At 39.0% G+C, this 19730-nt stretch overlaps 1 protein-coding gene across 16 annotated transcripts in view; it reads right to left on the bottom strand.

Annotated features, from left to right (window-relative positions):
* The window catches only part of Map2 (microtubule associated protein 2), a 269527-nt gene that overhangs the window by 12835 nt on the left and 236962 nt on the right, over positions 1-19730 (bottom strand). For 9 of the 16 annotated variants that reach the window (XM_085698855.2, XM_085698845.2, XM_048459086.3 and 6 more), the window contains 6 exons: positions 14802-18506; positions 14397-14603; positions 14088-14222; positions 10728-10789; positions 6441-6585; positions 3412-3752 (listed from right to left, as the gene is read on the bottom strand). In XM_085698855.2, the coding sequence (XP_085554981.2) occupies positions 3412-3752; positions 6441-6585; positions 10728-10789; positions 14088-14222; positions 14397-14603; positions 14802-18506 (4595 nt within the window). The remainder of the gene's footprint in view (positions 1-3411; positions 3753-6440; positions 6586-10727; positions 10790-14087; positions 14223-14396; positions 14604-14801; positions 18507-19730) is intronic. The other 7 variants (XM_048459091.3, XM_048459095.3, XM_048459092.3 and 4 more) reach the window with 4 other exon arrangements.

The raw sequence follows: 19730 nt of genomic DNA, 5'->3' as shown, positions 1-19730 counted from the left end.
AACACTGATTCTGATTCACTTATTGTAAGACTGGAAAACCAAGTGCAGCTCATAGATCTGTTTGACCCTAACTTTAATTAATGATTTGACATTTTTTATGACTTCCAAAATAAATGATTCAATTCAAATGACTCACCTTGCCAACATCACTTAGAATGTTCCAGAGTCTCAAAATTCCTTTGGTTCACAGAAAAGCTAAACAGAAGTTGCCTCAATTTTTTTAAGCTACATGTTTGTCTCATCCACTTCTTAAAAGAGTAATATTAATTTAAAATTTAGATTAAACTGGGATTGAGGACCTTGCCACAGATAGTTTCAATTTAAAATATTTAATAAGATAGTTGTAGTTATACCTTGAGTTAAATGAGCCAAGTTCACTCTCTCCAGCAGATCCATGCTTGTGGTTTGTTTGTTTGTTTGTTTCTCATTAGAATGAGCCTACCTTTGGGCTGAGAGGATTAACTATATTACTTTCTGCAAAGCTCATCATATTTTCTGCTGACTCATCTACTCCATCAGGCACTGGCTTGCCTTACTTAACTGCGCTGAGCTTGTCTGGTGACAGCAACTGGACTGTCACGTCAGAGATAAGAGACAAGTACAAAAGAGCTACAAACAGAAAGCAGCACATGTTTCAGTAGGCGACAAATAACCAAGTTGCCAAGTGTCTGCACACCACTATTTTAAAAACTAGTTTCTGCACAAAGTACGGGGTTGCTCTGTCTTCCTTGATGAATCTTGGCTGGCTACTGACCACTAAAAAATGCTAAGATAATAACCTTGTAATTGAAAATAGCATGTCTACGGTCACATTTTTTTTCAATGCAGCCAGATAATCAAGGTCTTTAACACAGCTCCCTGATAATTTCTACGACACCCTAATGTATTATATTTCCCATTCATTCTATAAGGAAGGAACTGTAAAACACTCTAGCCAAACACTCCGGTAAATATCTACACACAAAAAGTTTTCTTCACTTCCAATATTTGGGAAGATGTACTCACTATATGGGGGGTTTTAGGAGGAAAATGCTACAGTGTTGAGACATAAATATTTCTGTAAGGATAACTCAATTGCAAGCATCAATTTCCCCTTATAAATTAATCAATTTAAAGTTGGAGGTATTTTCTCTCTGCTTCTCATCTTGGTGAAGAATACCTCTGTTTCTACACAAAAGTCACAGTATCATTTCTTGGTTTCTTTCTGTCGTCTGGTGCTGGGACAGGGGTGATTTTGAGTCAGTTTACTCCCCCTTCCCAGTGAAAAAAGATATTTAATAAATAATGCCAAGATTTTGAAGCTATTTTTGTGATATAAATATGTCTTCACTAGCCCTTAAACATACTCTCTTGGGAAGCTTTATCTCTGATCAAAAACTTATACCAACTTTATGAATTGCCAATTTTAGTGGAGGTCAACTTGAAGTGGACTTGGGAGCATAAAACAAACAAAAGGAGAAAAATGGATGCCCTCGTATTTTAGTCTTGATTTAAAGAGTCTTGCAAATCTATGGCTAAAACTAAAGTAGAAAGAGTAGGGTAACCCTTAGGGACCCTCAAAGAAGGCCATAAATTATAAAATTCATGCTATAACATATCATATATTCATAACATATATTATAAAATTTCTGTGAAATTATATCAATGCCTCTTAATGTTTATTAAATCTTCCCTTTAGCTTCTATATGACAGGACATTTTTTTTAGGAATCTAAGAGATGATGGTTTTAAAAATCAGGACTCAAAGAAAGCCACTTTAGTGAAGAAGAATCTGCAGACACAGGAGTTTTCATAACAGAGAACCTATCCCGTGTTGCTTGCCTGCAGTCTCAGCACCTGGGGAGCTGAGACAGGAGCAGGAGTTAAAGGCTTGTACAACCTTCTCTCAGAATAGGTTACTCCATTTTTGGCCAGCTTGTCAAAAGCTGTGGTGAGGAACTTTCCATTTAAGTTTAATAGTTTGTTAAACTGATTTTATTCAAGTTACTCTTCGAAATGATATGCATATAATTATTAAAAATTTGACAGGTGGCCATTTCTTAATGACCCAAAAGGTCTCATTCTCTCACATGGGTAAAACTGATGAATGTAAGAACAATGAGATGATTCTTGCTCTTTTTATTTTATTACAGAGCAAATTTGTTAGAATTTGGGTTATATGTTATACTTTTGGCTTTAAAAGTTTCTTACACCTCATATTTTTACAGCATTGTCTTGTGAACTGTATCTGTCTGTGACCATGCTATTACAGCCATTCTTAATGTGGCCCATTGACCCCCTGCCCCTTCCTATCCCTGGCTCACCATCTGATTTTTCTTAAGCCCTTGGGCTTTCCTTAGAACAGAATCATGATGTGAAAACCACTGAAAGCTAATGGTAAGGAAAGAGCAGCAAGGAATTCTGGTACTGACAGTAGGCAGCAGTGCTGGAAGACTTCACACTTCAGCAAGAGCTTTCCCTGAAACCTAAGATAGAATTTTCTTGGCAAGGAGGAAGAATATCAGAAATTAGAGGCAGAAATCCTAGGAGACAAGTGGAGAAGTGACAGAAAAAGCACCCAGGTTCAGAGAAATCTGGGATCTAATGGAGCGTTACGTCTTTGTTCACAAAGGTAGACACTGCTTTTTGTCCTGTATTTAAATAATAATTTAAAACATCCTTTAGAAGTTGAACCATCCAAAAGGATAGTGATATTCTGAGACATATTAAACAGTATTTGTATCGTTCCCCCCCCAGGCTTTATCCAAGCAAGATTCAGGTCAGAATAGAACGCATGAATGTTTGTTCTAGACCTGCTGCCAGGAGGAAAAAGAGCTTTTGTTCACGACAGTAGAGCTCTAAAGCAGAACTTTCATTGTTACAGTCCTGCTCACTAGAACTGTAGAGAGTTATCTGCTTACTATCAACCAAAATATCCACCCTTTTCAATATCTAGGCAATAAGAGGTGGGGAGCAACTTGGCAAACCACATTGTGATTCTGGAATAAACACTGGGAAATGACAAAGCTTCTCATTGGTCATAAAGGAAGGAGTTAAAACTGCAATCGCTAAAGTTAATACTCAGGTGAGCTCATTGTCTGAATCCAAGAGAAAACTCAAATCTGTATTACAAGTAACCTTTACTATTTCCAAACCTACAGAGCTGTTGAGATCCATTCAGAACTCAATTAACGGATTCTTGCATAAAATTAAGCTAATTAGTGTCCAACAATGATCAGAAGGAAACAACATATTGGCCGATTTTCAATGTATTCCATCAGCTTGGTTCTCCATATGAGATACAGACTCAGCAATGAGTGGTGACCATTGAGCTTGCATCATTCCCATCTCCTGAGACAAGGCACACAAATAACTTAACCATGAACGGGACTGGATTTCTGACATCAAGTATGTGATACCACAGAGTTCTTACCTGACCCCCTTTAGGCTGATATTTGATGTTGTCAGTTGATCCGATTTTGGATTTGACATTCTTCAGGTCTGGCAGTGGCTGGTTAATAAGTCGAAGCTGCTTGGGAGTAGCTGGGGACTTTGGAGGGGTGCGAATGATGGCGACTTTCTTCTCACTAGGCACCAAGATGGCAGATTTTGGGGTTCCCGGTGTATGAGGGGTCCTAGGATAGCTGGGTGTTCCAGGAGTGCCTGGGGTACGTGAAGAGTAGCTTGGGGGAGTGCCAGGAGTGATCGCAGTGGATCCAGGAGTGGTTGGGGTTGAGGTGCCACTCTTTCCTGCTCTGCGAATTGGTTCTGACCCTATGTTAACAATCAGGTAACACACACGCACACACGCACACATGGAAAAGGAAGAAAAGAAAACCACACCCTGGCATTAGAAAGTTCTCTTCAAGGCACCCCTCTTCCCACATACAGTACTCGTAAAGTACTTTATTCCAATGCATTCGGAACTCTATCAAAGACCACAATAATACTTAAAGAGGTGAGATCCTCCTTTCCTCTCTTTGGATTCATAAGTTGGTGATATTTTAGAATATATGTTAGTATACAAATTAAAAATTTGTATTTCTCCTATTTAGTCTCATAGTTCTTAGTGGGAATCTTTGAAAACTATTCTTCTGTTTGTATGGTTACTGAGGCAGAGGGAAGACCTGGAGCTGGAAACAGCATACATTTATTGAGGGATGTTCCAACAAGGACTGCTGAATGGCACGTGGGCCACCCATTCCTCTCTCAAGCACATCCATTCTGAGTCTCAGATGTACATATGATAGACAACTGTGTATTTAGTTCCTACAGTTTTAGCCTGTGTGGGTTTCAGTGTTCACCTCTCAGCTTATATTGAGAGCACAGATAGTACCAAACTAACACAATTATTAAGAGGGGTTTATATTCCTTGAGTTAAGTAAACCAAGCTCCCAATCTCTACTGAATCTAGCATTACACATGTTCCCTTCTCCCAGAGTTCACGAGGCTCCTGCAGAGAATTGTTTCCTTCAAATTTTTCAGAAGTTGAATAAATGCCAGACCATTCCTGTGTGTAGTTAAGGAGATGGCAAGCAGACAGAGATGGGTGAAATGCTTGCCTTTCTAACTGCCTATGTGTGTTTTTGCTATTGCTGCACAGAGCTAAAATAGGTCCAATATTTGAAGATGTCAACATGTCAGTTATAGTCACTATCAAGTGACACAGTGCGGTAGACTGGTGTTCAAAGTAAAGCCAGAAGGGAACAGCAGCACTGGTTATATACAGACGCCTCTTAAGGGAAAAGCAGGGTGGCTCAAAGAAATGGATTCATGTAGAAAGTGCCATTTTGTTTCCATAGCAACACATACAGGCATAATTTAAGATGTTCTTTTGGAGAGCAGCTGATGCCTTTGTGTTGTCTTACCCTCTTCTGGGTTCTTGTTTAGTGTCCAGTTCCAACCCTAGATGTTTGGACTTAAGTTCGCTCCCCTGGAGATTACCAACTTCTAAATATCCTTCCTCCTAGTTCTTTACCAGCAGTTTATTTTTTCTAAGGTAAGAGTTTTAAGATTTTCACTGAGTTCTTAGAATAGAATTCAAACGGTGTTACTATTTCATAAAATTAAATGGTGCTGGGCACGAGCATTGCAATGACAGCAACATTTTCACCATAAACAAAACCACTGAGTATCATGCATGACAGTTGAGTCTGAATAGGACAAATATGATTAAAAATCTGAAAGCAAATGCTGAGTTAAAATCAGCTACAATGTGGCAGTGGCCGCAGTTTCCACCGTTACACACCAGCTCCTAAATGACTGAGACCTGGGTCTCCAGACAGTGTGATAGAGCGCTTCTCTCACACGGCTTCTTCCAAATCCATGTTAAGGTGTTAAGGCGGATTGTGAAGCTATCAATGGACTGAAGACCAAATCTGTCCAAGGATGAGTTGTGCAGCATTACATACATTGTCCTCTCTGTTAGGCTAGTCTCTTGTCGTTGAATTGAGGGTGCTAACAAATCACCGTCAGAATTGTTAACTGAAGTGTTAACAGTTTTGTATCTAATATGTGTTAAACATGGTAGCTATCTTCATTGAATGGAATAGCGGGATAACAATCGGATACAGGATTTACCAGGTATAAACTAATATAAGCTTCAGTGTAATGACTGGAGCCTTATACAGATTGCTATAATCGCTGATCAGCCCATCATGGGACAGGAATCAAAAGGAATTGAAGAAATTTCACAGAGCATGTCATGTGAAAGGTCATTTGACATAAACATTTCTAAGACATTAAGCAGAATTTTCATTTTTTGCTTTGTGTGTATGCTTGTGAATATTTCATGTGTGCAGATGTCAAAGGTGGGCAGCAGGTGTCTTTACTGTTCACCACCTTACATTTTGAATCAGGGTCTCCTGCTGAACTCAGGGTTCATAGATTGGTTGAGGTTCATGGTCACTGAGCTCAGGGACCCTCCTTCTCCATTCAAGGCTGTGCTTACAGACACCCAGCACTGCATGCAGCTTTACCCCAGTGCTAGGGAGGCAGATTCAGGTTCCTATGCTTTTGTAGAGCACTTGCCTATAGAAATATCTCTCTAACCTTGGATTTTAGATAGATTTTGCTGGCTTATATCTAGGATTTAAGATGTAGAATCCTAGCAAGAGTTTAGCTTGTATAGATGTATAAAGCAACTCATTGGGTGATTTTCTCTATTAATTTCTTTCAGAGATTTTTGTTTTAATTTGAAATAAGAGAAAAGATTCTTTTAAAAGTTACTGTCTCAAACTCAGTAGATATTGAGACTATCTTTTCCAATTTCTTCCATCACTTGTTTTGACTCAAAGAATTATTTTGGAACAATCTACAATCTAGATTTTCTAATTCTTATCTATGAAGATCATATCTTTTTAATATAGGTACATTCTTATTTAAATACTACAAAATTAAATACACTTCTCTCTCACTTAATGGATTAGACAATGATTAAGGGAAGCCAAGCAGATAACCTACGGGTGGTCCGCCGTGCTGTAGAGATGGAGCTGTTCAGAGAGAGTGAGTTCTCCTCCCTGTCTCCGGACACACCCCTCCGAGGAGGGAGGATGGAGGAAGGTCTTGGGAGGGAGGAACGCTTTTCGGGGCTCTTGGTGACACCATCCTAATTAGAGAAAGCAAAGACATGAGGTTCATCTTAGTTATGCAAATTAATTATACTACCCTGACCATTTTTTCCTGGTAGATAAATTCTTTTATTATGAAACACCAATCTTTATATACTAATAAAACTTTCTATGACAGTAAAGTCCATATTTTCCTGTTGTCCTATCAGAATTTATCATCCTGGAGTGACACGATTGCAAGTGAATTATGGATTTCTGTTTCGGAGCAAGAATGTAGACGGAATGAACGTAGAAAAGTTATCTTCATAATTGGTTAATTGTGCCAAGAGCTTCATTAGCATAACAGTATTTTTAGTCAGAAGGGACTGGAAGAGGGCTTTGCAGTATAAAATTACACCCAGGAACACAACCACCTATCCCTTAGAAGTGTGACAGGAACTCTTAAATATACCATATCAAGTTATAATATCATTTTCACTGCAAAATACTATTCACACTTTAAAGTTAAGGGTTAACTTTATAACTTAATAATTTAATGTATTTTTTTCAGTTCCCAGAGTTTGCCTGTGACAGGGATAGTAGTAGATCCTGATATGCCTGATGGAGAGTTCAAGTGTCATATTGAATACAACTTGCTGTTATTAGGTTTTATATTTTCTATTGCATATGCTGTATGTGGAACATGTCACAATGGAAGGCCTTTTATTTTATTGGCTTTTAGTTGATATTTCATAAAACAAACAAATAGGAAATAATAATGAATAGGATCGAGAAAATGGAAACTTATGCTTTTTTTCTAACATGGAGGTGGCCCATCAAAGTTTTTCAGTTATATTTGTTATTAATATGATCTACTGTTAAGACAGTCACAGATTTCTGAATTTTACTGCTTTCCTTTCATAGCCACTTATTTATTTATCTGTGGCTTCATGAGGACAGGAGGAATATGCTCTCTGATGGGTTCCTCATCTGGGATGAGACTGACAGTCAGCACAATGGACAATCCTAGGACATTACAAACTGCTAATACTTTTGTGAGTAAAATCACCCTACTCTAACAGATTGCAATGAGAATCCCTAAAATCATGAAGCCAACTTTCAAGGATGCGTTTCCATTAAAAAAAAAAAACTGAACAGAGAATCAATCTTAAGATTGGAATAATATAATGGCAATAAAAAAATCTTCCTATGAGCTGGATCAAAAGACAAAGGCAAAGAGTAGATTCTGGATTGCCTAAAGGTTGTATGCATAGTTCTTATTTAACAAGAATATATATAACATATTCTTTATGGATTTTATGTTTGAGGTCCCCACACAATCTTCAGGTTCACCAGTTATGCTGTACTTAGAAAGTGTCATGGGCGCCTGCAGGAATTGTTCCTCTAATAAGTGTAGCCTTTATGTTGGTAATATATCCATAACTCTATCATATTTTAAGAATCTTGAAACAATACATATTTGAGGGCCAGTCATGGAAAATATTTACTTTAAAGATTAATAAAATTTATTTTTTGATTATCTGCATTACTTAACCAGAACAAATGATAAGAAATATTATATGAGATCACCTTAGGAGAAAACACAAACTGGTCAAGTTATTTAGTTAGCTTAAATGACTTTTACGAATGCACAACAACACAGCAATATAATGTTTATATATCCTAAAAAGGCAACCAGCAATGAACAGACTCCTAATAAAAAATTCACAGCACTTAATTTACAGGTAAGGATAATCCTGGGGAGCCTGCATGCGAGGACAAGGGGACTGGATTGGAGGCTCTCACAGAGGCTGCGCTGTTTGCCACATGTCTCCTGGAAGACACTGTAAGAAATATAGACAGGAATGACAAAGCCAAAGAGATTACTTCAAATAATTACTTTGATTTGGCTGTTACAAAAATAGAGGATGAAACTGAGATTTTCACCCCAAGCCTTAACGGTGCAGACACTTCTGTGGAGGCATAAGCTCACACAAACGCACGTTTCTCTCCTCCCTGTGCTACCAGCGCCTCGAGTGGGAAGTGTAATTGGGTTAGCACAAGTCATTATTTCTTGGTTGATTTTAGCAGAAAAGAATGGAGTTAAAAATGTAGCCAGAAAGAGGAACGAAGAGATGACATTGCTTCTAATTAAGCATGAGACAAGCATTAGTATGAAGCACCAACCACACAAAGCTTAAACAAAATAATGGAAGGGGTTGGTGAGCTTACTAATAAGGAGTAACTGAAACTCTGAGTTGAAGTGAATTATTAGCAGTAAATCAAAAAAGAGGGAATTTGGAGATTTAGGAAACTGCAAAGAGGTACATTAGATATTAGAAGGTGAAACAAATGACAAATCAAAAGCAGAAACAGAATAAACCTTTCTTTAGACACATGTAATTTAGAAGGGCAATGTTAGCTTTCTGGCAGTAATGTACATAGCATCTGTTCAAAGTTAAGTATGAAATGCCAGTCTCATGAGTTGCTTGGACCTGAAACAACTTGAAAACTTCCTGAAGTTTTCCTAACATGTCCACTTGAAACTTTTCTAAAGGGAAAATTCTCAAACCTAATTTCTGTATCTGTGACTAAAATTTTCTATATTTTAAAAATAATATAATACCAATAATTATTCCTATTTAATGAATACTAAATGACTATTGTATCTAGGTACTATAGTGTTTTATAAAGTTACTATGCTTAGTTTTCTCAACTGATTTTTTACAGGAAATTTAGAAGATTAAGATATAAAAATAAAAGATCATAATAGCTAAAAATGTTCAGGATTCATACATGATAACATACTAGGTTTTTCAAATCATAAATAAATAGTAGAGATCCAAATATCACTGCCACATTGCACTCAAAATACAGCTCAATATTTTTGAAGGCAATAAATGAGTTTTATTACTTATAGTTTATTAAGTCACGTGTCCAATTTAAAAGTACTCATATAAACATTGAATTTGTTCCCTTATCTAATAAAGACCCTCAGTTTGAGATGGCTATCAAATATTTGTCCAGTATTGGAAATTAGAAACTGTTTTTATTAATAACAAAGTAGAAGTGTAAAGTATTACCATGTTTGATAAGCTAAGAACTGTGATTTAAACATCATATATGATTGCAGGGACCCTAAAACTATCTCATTATCTACATATTGAAATCATTCAAATTGTTCATTGTAAATTTAGGATTTCATTAGTATATATTTAATTAAGTCTCTTCCAATCATAAAAAGAGCAAAATAATTCATGTTGGTTTCTGTCTTTTTAAAACACAGTTGATGATATAAAGAAATTAAAAAAGGAAAAGGGTTTGATACACATACGAAATAGTTAATCATTAATAAATGCACATTTAAACAATACTTCATTAATAAACGCAAATTTAAACAATACTCTATTTACTATTACAATTTAGCAAATTAAAAAATAGTATGACTTTGACAATATGCACACTAACTTTAAAATACAAAATTGTCTTTAACCAATAATTTTGGCAAGAGGAAATTGTCCTAAGGAAATTCACTGGCACAAAAGACCTCAATGGCAATATTACTAAAATGTCATCAGGAAGTAGCTTGAAAGCCAGATATCAGGACACTGATTATGTTGTGATGAATTAATAAAATGGAATGTCAAATTGCCATTGAAATGGTTATAAGAAGGCTTCTATTTGATTAAAAATCAATAGAAAGTATTTTATTTTTATTATTAAACCTATAAAGGTGGAAAAAAGCAAAGATTTTTTAAAAATCAAAATGATAACTGTAGTCATCTTTAGTGAAAAGAATTATACTTAATTTTACTTCCTGCTCATCTACATAGTTTCATTTAGACTTATTTTGTTATGAAAACAATGAAAATGTAAAACACTATGTTAATTATAAAAGCTAAAGTGGGTTCTAAAACATGTACATTGTTCTTCCCCATTGTTGCCGACTCCCTGTGCAGTTTCTGTGCTTTACCTGCTCACAGAGAGCAAGCCCGGCTGTGTCCTCACCAACTACCATGATTTTCCATTCTAGATGATGCCACTTTTGGTCTGGATGCTCTAGAGATCATGCTGGGTAAGCACACAGTTTAAAATGGACATTTAAAAATAAACACAATTGTCTACATGACACCTAATTTTGTAAGACATTGAATGGACACTAAAAGTAGAGTAAAGGACAAAGTAAGCTTGGATCACTCACAGTGACTTTGTCCTTCGTCTGTTTAAGTGCACTGGGAGCCTGGGCAGATTCACCACTTGCTCCTGTTGAAAAGAAATGAATAAATTAGTGACTGAAACTCTTGTAAGTGTGTTTCCCAATACCTGGGTGCTCTGTTATGTCATGAGACTAAGGCAAAGTACAAATTTTTGCTTTTGAGGCTCAAATTCAGTAACCAAAGAAACTTGGGTAACAGCAATACATTATGTGGCTTTAATTAAGTGTGTGTGAATTAACAGAGATCAGAGTCTACCGAAGCACAAGGGAGAACAGCGCACACACTCATTTTCTATGGGACACCAAGGTACTTTTGAGTATCTACTCTGTACACATAGAATCTATAGATCAGAAGGCACAAAACCGAGGCAAATGCTGCCTGGTGTAAAGGAAAGGAAGCTGAAAAATTGTTTTTGAGTTGGCATGATACAGAAATGCCCAACCCTTCTGTTCTAGAAGCAAGTCACTGGCTTTTGTACAGGTCTTTCTGTATTTTACCTCCCAGACTGTTGTGATCAGCAAACCCCTTTGCCTGTGCCCCTCGTCACTTTGGGGTATGGTTGACATACTTGCCTGATGTGAAAATGTACCATAAGAAGGGAAGTAAAACGACTTTTCAGGGACAGAGGATGAGAAACTGCAAGTCCAGCAAATACAGAATGTGTTCTAGGCATGCACTTCCTGTATGACACAGTTACCACATCTGTTACTGCTGTTTCTCTCGACGCTGCTCTTTTCTTTGCTTCTGGTCTCAGCTTTAAATTCATTTATCTCTAACACATTTTGTGTGGACAACTTACCTGATTTGACTTCAATATCTCACAACATAAAATCATCATTTGTGTTTTGAAAAATAACAGTATTTGACCAATATCCCCAGAGATAAAATGCTCTAGCTTGTATGTTAACTTTTTCCTCAATTTTCCTTGGTAAAGAAATCTTCAGGAAAAAAATATCCTTATAAGCCTCATATGTGTTCTACAAAGGGGTCCTATGCTATGTGAGTTTTTATAGAAAGACAATGGCTGCCTATGGTGTGGTTTATTCTATGTAGGACTGGCTGAAGGATGTTTCAGATTCTAGCACTGATTTTTTTTTCTTCAAAAAGCAATGAAAATGATATCATTCACTACTTCTATGACATATCCAAAATTCCTACATATATAAACATATATGTAGTTTGCTTTAATTCAGCAACATCTAAATTTTGTATAGGCTTCCTGCTGGGGTCTCTTGGTATTTGACTAGAATTAGGGGAGACTCTAGTTAGTCTCCAAATTTAAATTTCCCTTAAAGAATAAATAAGGAGGGAGGTAAAGTGAATGCCACTGACATGCTGGAGTCACAAGAACTATTTACAAATTATTTTATTTTTCCTCTTAATTTCCACAACTTGGACAGCATTTTTAGCTTTCCAGGGAGAATGCAGGATTTCTTAAAGATATTCTGTTTCTGTAAGTATTTCTCTGAGTCAAATACAATTTCTAAAAATTTAACAGAATTGCTAATTAAGATACAAGATGTGGAAATGGTATGTTAACTCCTAACTTCTAACTTTGAAGTGCTTTGTACACTGAGCCTTTCTCAAGATTTGAATATGGAAGAGCCTTCCCAATTCAAATCTTGGCTTGGGTATTGTTCTTACATAAATCACACCATATGGTTCCTATATGTAGGACATAAACACACACTACTCAGAACTTTGGTCAGGCATGGTGTTGCACGCTTGCAATCTAAGCATTGGCAAAACTAAACCAGGAGGATCATGAATTCAAGGATGATCTGGGCTACGTACCAATACCTTATCTCAAAACCCAGCCCCAATCTAAGCCTTAAATATAACTCTAAACAAACAAAAATACTAGCAACATTTGGTGGTTGTTCGAGAAGATCAATGACTCTGACCTTTTCTCCAGTTAGGCTAATGATGTCATTTCTAATCTTTAAGGTGACCCATTATATTAATGATGTCATTCCTAATCTTTAAAGTGAACCATTATATTAAGCCATTTGTAATGTATAATGGAAGGAATATTTCTTCCTGATATTTTGTAGACTATAAGCATATCCACAGAAAATTAAGATTATCAGAACATAATTAGGCATATAAAATACCCTGCTACTCTACAATGAAATTTCAAAATAAAACTGCATTGTAGAGAGCTGTGTAGACTTTTACTATGATTTCTTTTAATAACAAATTTTATGTGCATGTGTGTTTTGCCTGCATGTCACTACAACATATGTGTGGTACCATAGAAGCCAGAAGATGGGGTTGGATCCTCTGGAACTGGAGTCATAGAAGGTTGTGAACTGCCATGTGGGTGCCGAGACCCAGACTCAGGTCTCTGAAACAGCAGGTAGGGTTTGTAACAATAAAGCTGTCTCTAACGACCCCTTTAAGATGATGTCTACCATGCTTCATCCCTTTGTTCTACTAGATTTTTAAGCTTATAGATGTGTATATTTGGGGGTGACAGAAATGAGCACGTGACAAAACAGACATGTGTCTCCCTTCTCTCTTATACTAAGGTGTCTTAATGCAGCCCTGGCTGGTGTCACACTGGAGGTCTTCCTGGAGAGCCACCTGACTCTGTCTTCCAGGGCTGAGGCTACAGAAATCATAATTTAATTAACTCTTAAGGGACTGGAGTTTTAACTTAGTATTCTTCTGCACATTGAATTATAGTGAACCATTTGACAGTCTGGATTAATAACTTTAAGAAAATCCCAAAGACGGAATATAGAAGGTTGAAGGGAGTTCATTTTGGACTTGAAGAATAAAATCTGATAGGATAGACATCATTTCCTTTCTTTCTTCATCTTTTTTTCCATCTAAAGCAAAATAATCTTGAAAATTAGTATTACTTCAAGAGGTTTTTCATTTCCAATGTCTAAGTCAGTATACATTGTCTCAGTAAAGTCAACACCAGTAACAGATTTGGCAGTAACAATTGAGAAAATAGAACAAATATACATGGATTTAAGCATGGAAGAGATAAATAAGCAAAATAATGAGAATGCATACCACGATTAAATTCATCGCCATCGTCTAACCAAACACACAGAATGAAAATAGGGATCCCCAGAACGTGACACTAGAGCACAATGCCAAGATACAATCACTCACTGATATGTCTGAGCAATGACAAAGAGACAGATGGTCATGACCTCTTCTGCAGGGAAGGAAAAAAAAAGAATAATGATACAAGACACTTAAATAGCGAAACTGTTCATGATTGCTGAGATTTGGAAGTAAAACAAAATGAAGAAGCTTCTACAGTAATGAGGTTAAAATAAAATACATCTATGTTTGCCAGCCACATTGCAGAATTGAACAGTCACCTGTGGTTTTCCGCTTAACACAGGAGAGATGAGTTGGTCTAGTGTATTTGATAGCAGGTTTTAAAATGAGTTTCCTGGAAGGAGAGTGGGCCTGAACTTCTGTTTTTTTAGCAAGTTCAGCCTTCTTATAAACTGCTATGAATAAGAAAACACAAAACAGCATACCATCAGGAAGTTAAATAAACACTTGGAACAAAAATGAACAATTTTTTTTTCATAAATAACCAGTAAGGCTTTTTTCAGTTGAGTAAAAGGAAATTAATTTAAAAAAAAAAACCACATTTTAAAAGAAGTGATTGTTAAATGAACCTTTTTTCCTCCTCACTTCGTCCCTGGAGACCGTGCTAGGTTCCTTTTTAGCTACTTTTCTCTCAGGAGTGGAAATTCTGCCTCTCCCGGTTTTAAAGGGTTTCTCTTTTCTATGTTTTTCAAGAGATGGTCTCCGAGCTTCCTTCTCAGCTTTCTCCTCTTTAGGGATAGTTTCTAACTGTTCCTGTACGATGCTTCTATCATCATCTGCGGAGCAAAGCAAACCATGGCAACAACAACAGTCATAGCATTAGTGACAGATGCATAAAGGCCGTCATATACTTAACACAATGTCACATAAATAGAGACCCTTCTTCTTTTTTTTTTTTTAATCTTTAAAGTGAAAACCAAATTCCCCACTAGGCTATGGGTTTTATTTGAGAGAAGATTGAAAAAGAAGCACACCTTGAGTGTCCACCCACAGGCTGTCAGCATCCATGATGGAGTCATCAATGGTGGTCTCGTCTTTGTAATCGTCGTAGGTTTCTGTTTTATATTCTGAGTATGCGACCTCTTCTCTCTCAGGGGTAGCTGGGGCATCTGGAGAGCCATCCTTGGGTTCTGCCTGGGCTTCTGCTGCCATCTCTACTTCAAGCTCTTCGTCATGAGGGCACGGTCTCCTTTCCTCCTCAGGCTGAGCTAGAGCTGCAAAGCGCACACTATGGGACCCTGACTCCCCTTCATCGGTTGTGGTCTGCACTACGGTGATGAAGTCATCCTCGATGGTCACTACAGACTCAATTCCACCTTTGTGTTCACCTGGGCAGGTCTCCACAAATTCCTCTCTACTTCCTGGGACCACCAGGTCCGTAATCTGAAGGGTGTCTGAGCGGAAGAGCAGTTTGTCATATTCTCCCCTAGCTTCTATCTCTTCCTCACTTGGGACCTCTGCTGTTTCAGACACGACTGCTTCAGGCTGTGGCTGGGTGGCATCAGAAGGTATGGCGGGGATATCTGGAGCCTCTGTGCTTTCTTCCTTTGGCAGCTGAATAAATTCCATTTGAACCTCGGCTTTCTCATCTGTGGATATGTCAGCCTCCGAAACAGGAGGTGGGCAAGGGATTTCCACAGACAGTTTGCGGACAACTTCATCTTGAATCAGAGATGACTCTGGAGAGGTTTCTTTCTTGCCCTCATCCGGCTTGAGGGACTCCATCGTGAGGCTCTCATGCTCACCACTGGACTCATACGACTCTTCTTTGTCTACAGCCTCCTGATGCACCAGGTCAGGCTTTGCTACCTTCTCTTTGACTTCTGTTTCGCTGACTTTGAGACCTTCTTTCATGTGGCCAGACTCAATACCCAGGAATGAATCGTCTTCTTGAGGTCCTTTGGATGAAAGGGTCAGTTCCTGAGAAACCTCGAACTTGAGGTCTGTGGCATCTACATTCAGCCCTGAAGCCATCTGTCCAAAGTCACTGACTTTTATATCTAATGGACTTGGCTCAGCTTTCGTTGTAGTAAAATCTAGCCCTTGATCGGCTTTTGTGGTTGGTTCCACCTCAGCCACCTCTGGCACTGAACTGAGACCTTTTGCTGCTTTCTCTGGTGACGTGTCTTCACCTTTGGCAGAGGCTTCCTCATAGGTTACACCTAACCCAAAGATCTCCACTTTTTCGCCAGCCTCTCCAGTCTCCTTGGCAAGTTCCTTTGATTCAACATGCTCTTCACTCTTTTCAAGGACAGTATCCAGTTTGTCATTAGTTTTCCTGTCATGGTCAACCTCCCGACTCAGTCCTGATTTGTCAGCAGAAGTGGGTGGAGATGCCTCTTTCTCAGCAGTGAACTCATCTTTGACTCTTCCTGCGGCTGCAAGTTTTACTTCAATCAGTGAAAGGTCTGTCGCCAAGTCTCTACGGACTTTGTCATCAGTTCCTTCATAAAATGAGCCACTCTCTCCTGACAAATTCTCACTGTCTTGAACTGGTGATGGTAGAGGGACTGTGTATTTATTGAACACACAGTATCCCATGTCTTCAAGTTGACTGTCAGGTTTTCCAGTGACTTGGTTTTCATCAGCGACAGGTGGCAAACCAGTACTACTCTCTGCAACCACAGCCTCGGATGGAACTGATTTTCTCCTGGCAACCTCAGCATCTGCACTCACAGATGCTAACCTGGACCTGGTTCCTGCCAGATCTAGCATCTCAGGCAGGTCAGGGGCCATGACGGTACCATTTTTGTAATATTCTTTGGCTGGGAAAGGTGACTCAGAGGACGTCTCAATCTGAATAGTTTGTTCTCCAGTCACTTTTACTTCCTCTGCCTTCTCGCCTTCCTCTTTGCTCTCTACTGGGAAGCAAGGGACCTTCTCCACTGCAGGCGTGGTAGGGGGAAGGTAATCATCTCCTTCATCCATGCTTCCGCTCGTGTTAGTTAAAATATCAGAAGCCAGAGGGGAAAGATCATGGCCCCGGCCAAAGTTAAACCCGAGGGCAATGGAATCGAGGCAAGACATAGGCAAGTTGATGGACATGCTTCTTTGTTCTATTGCAGACCGTCCACCAAGCCCTAAACTTCGACTAAGGGTCAAATCATCCTTGTTCTTACTGTGGAGGTCCCTTTTCTCCCCATAAACTTTTGGGTCAATAGTGAACATCCTTTCCTGAGGAGAACTTGGTTCTTCAGGTAGCTCAGATGGATAACTCTGGGCGAGAGAGCTGTATCCTGTTTCCTGTGCTGGAATACTGGGCTGGGATTCTTTTGCCTGAAATTCCTTTTCATCACGTTGGTCCTTGGGAGGTACAGTGTCAAAAGATTCCTGGGTACTTCCTCTTGCATCACTCAGTTCATAGTAATCACTGCCCAACTGCTGGCTTTTTGCCCCTTCTTCCTTCAATGCAGATGTTTCAAAGTATTTGGACATTCCCGATTTATCTTCATAAAACGGCATCCCAACCTCAGCTATTGTTGCAGACCCAACTCCTTCAAACTTATCTTTGACAGCTATGTTCTCCTCAAAAAGTTCCTGGGTTTCTCTCGTTTCACTCACTGACTCTGCCTCAGATGTAACTTCTCCCAAGGTCTCAGAGGTCGCGGCTTGAGCTGAAAGGGCTTGTTCCAGACTTACAGGGAAGGAGTCCTGTTTCAACTCATCGGTTACATGTTCTCGATCTTTCTGTTCTTTGGAGGAAGAATGCTCGGTGGAGGTCTGAATTACACCTGTTTCATCATCTCTCAATTTGGGGGGTTCATGTTCTTTTGCCACAGCTTCGTCAATGGAAACCACTACTTTTTCGTCAAGCTTTGTGCGTGGTTCATCTTCGGTGAGTGTAGGTTCCTGTCCACTGGGGACTGAAGCTTCTTTCATCTCTTGATTTGTGGTACCCTTTTCTTCCCCTGAAACACTTTCCCTGATATAGCCTTCTCCGACTGGACCATGAGCATCTTTCGGTAGGGTGACAGCTTCTGAGACTGGAACATCTGCCTTCCCTGCTTTATCTTTCTGTAGCTCCTCATCTCTCGAACTATCTTTGGCAGTAGCTAGGCCACTGGTGTCCTGCAGGGACGTTTTGTCATCTGGTTGGAAGAAGACAGGAGCCAAGGGTTGTGGCACTTCTGTGATTTTTTCATTCTTTATAATATCTAGAGGAAGAGTGAAACTTCCACCATGAAAGGGACTTGGCATGGGAGAATCAAACTGCTTCCCTTCCCATCTTGGAATATCCTCCAGCATGTCTTTTTCCCTCATGGGTGTCAGAGGGCCGGGAGATATTGGTGCAGCTAAACCCCATTCATCTTTCTTGGATTCCATTGGCATTTCAATGAACCAGTCTTTCTGCTCTTTTGGAGCTACAGGCTCTGCAGACAGGCCGATGCTAGGTACTGCTATGCTTGGTTCTACGTTCTGTTTTATGTCTTCCAGGTTGGTACCAAAAGTGTGCGCAAATGGGACAGGAGGTGACTTTTCCCCTTCCATGTCTTGAACATCCTTTTTGTCTTGGGGAGTTTTAGTTATCTCTGGCTGAGGAACTAAGGCAGCATGCTCAAAATCTTCACCAGGCTTGCTCTGCATCTCCAACTCCTTTTCTCCCTTGTCTAAAGGCTCAGCGAAAGAGGAAGCCAAATTCTGCGGCTCAGGGAATTCCATCTTCGAGGCTGTAAGTAAATCTGAAGTAATTGGGTTGGTTTTTAAGCAAACAATAGGCAACAGCTTTCGGGCAGTGAGCTTAAAGTCATACTTACAAATAGGAGATGAATGAGCGGGTCAAGGGGAAGCTATGGACCATGCAAGCATGCTGCCCACTGAAGGATGAGCATGGAATGTTAGGACTGGAATCTGTTTGTACTAGTACTGAGTAAAGTCCTCTTCTAAATGAACTGTACACACATTATAACAAGAGTTGGCCTCGGACTACTTATCCTTTTTATTTATTTGGTCTCTTCTATACACCATATGGTGCATGTTAGAAGGAAAAAAGAAAAATCTTCATTCTGTTGATTGAGGTGGAAATGCATCCACATCAAGGAACTAGGTAACAGGGCACAAGAACATGGACATGAAGAATATTTCCTGAGCATTTCAAGTTTTCTTACTTGGAAATGAGCTGGCAGGTCCTGGGACACATGCCAAGAAACTCATGATGGTTCAAGTATTAGCAGTTTCAGGTAACTTGATGAAAAATTGTGAGGACCCATATGGGAATACTGAAAGTATTGACAAAAGGTTTTAGAAAATAGCTGAGATTAAAGTAAACATTTGATGTCAATTTTTACATACATGACCTAAGAATTGATGAGGCAGTTTGAACTAAATTTTTTAACTCGCAGTCATGGTTTCTGAATTTTAACAGTGGGAAGAGCAAGACATTTTTCAAAAAAGTCAACTACTACAATATCTTCCTCCCCAAGGTCCTGACGTCATTCCCTGGACATGGTCAGCTAGCAAAACACTGGCTCTTGTTGGCCTTGGAAATACTTACTTGACATCAAATAAGTGACATGGTCTCAGCTTTATTTACATGCCAATCCAAGTGTCTCTTTTAAACTTTTTCTTGTGGTCATTAGCACTTAGCTCAGTGATTTGAAAAAGATTTGGTGGTGACTCATAAAAATTCAGCCATCTCCTGAACATGGGGCATCATGACCTGATAGGACTGTGGGTGCTGTTGTAATGAGAGCAATGAAGTAGTTAAAACCTGTAATGAGATCTAGATGGATGAGAACTCAAGCAATACAGGCATGATACGGGGTGCGCTGCCCCGCAGAGACAAGGACAAGGAGAGCACCGACAGGTCTTGAAGGAAACCAAACCAGCAGCATTTGTTGAAGCATAAAAACAGCACTCTGCGCTGCAAACAAAAGCAATTGTATCACGTAAGCCTGTACGTGCTA

The sequence above is a fragment of the Myodes glareolus genome, chromosome 1, assembly GCF_982192425.1.
Source record: "Myodes glareolus chromosome 1, mMyoGla1.1, whole genome shotgun sequence".
Taxonomy (NCBI): Eukaryota; Metazoa; Chordata; class Mammalia; order Rodentia; family Cricetidae; genus Myodes; species Myodes glareolus.
This window is presented reverse-complemented; position numbering and strand designations above follow the sequence as displayed.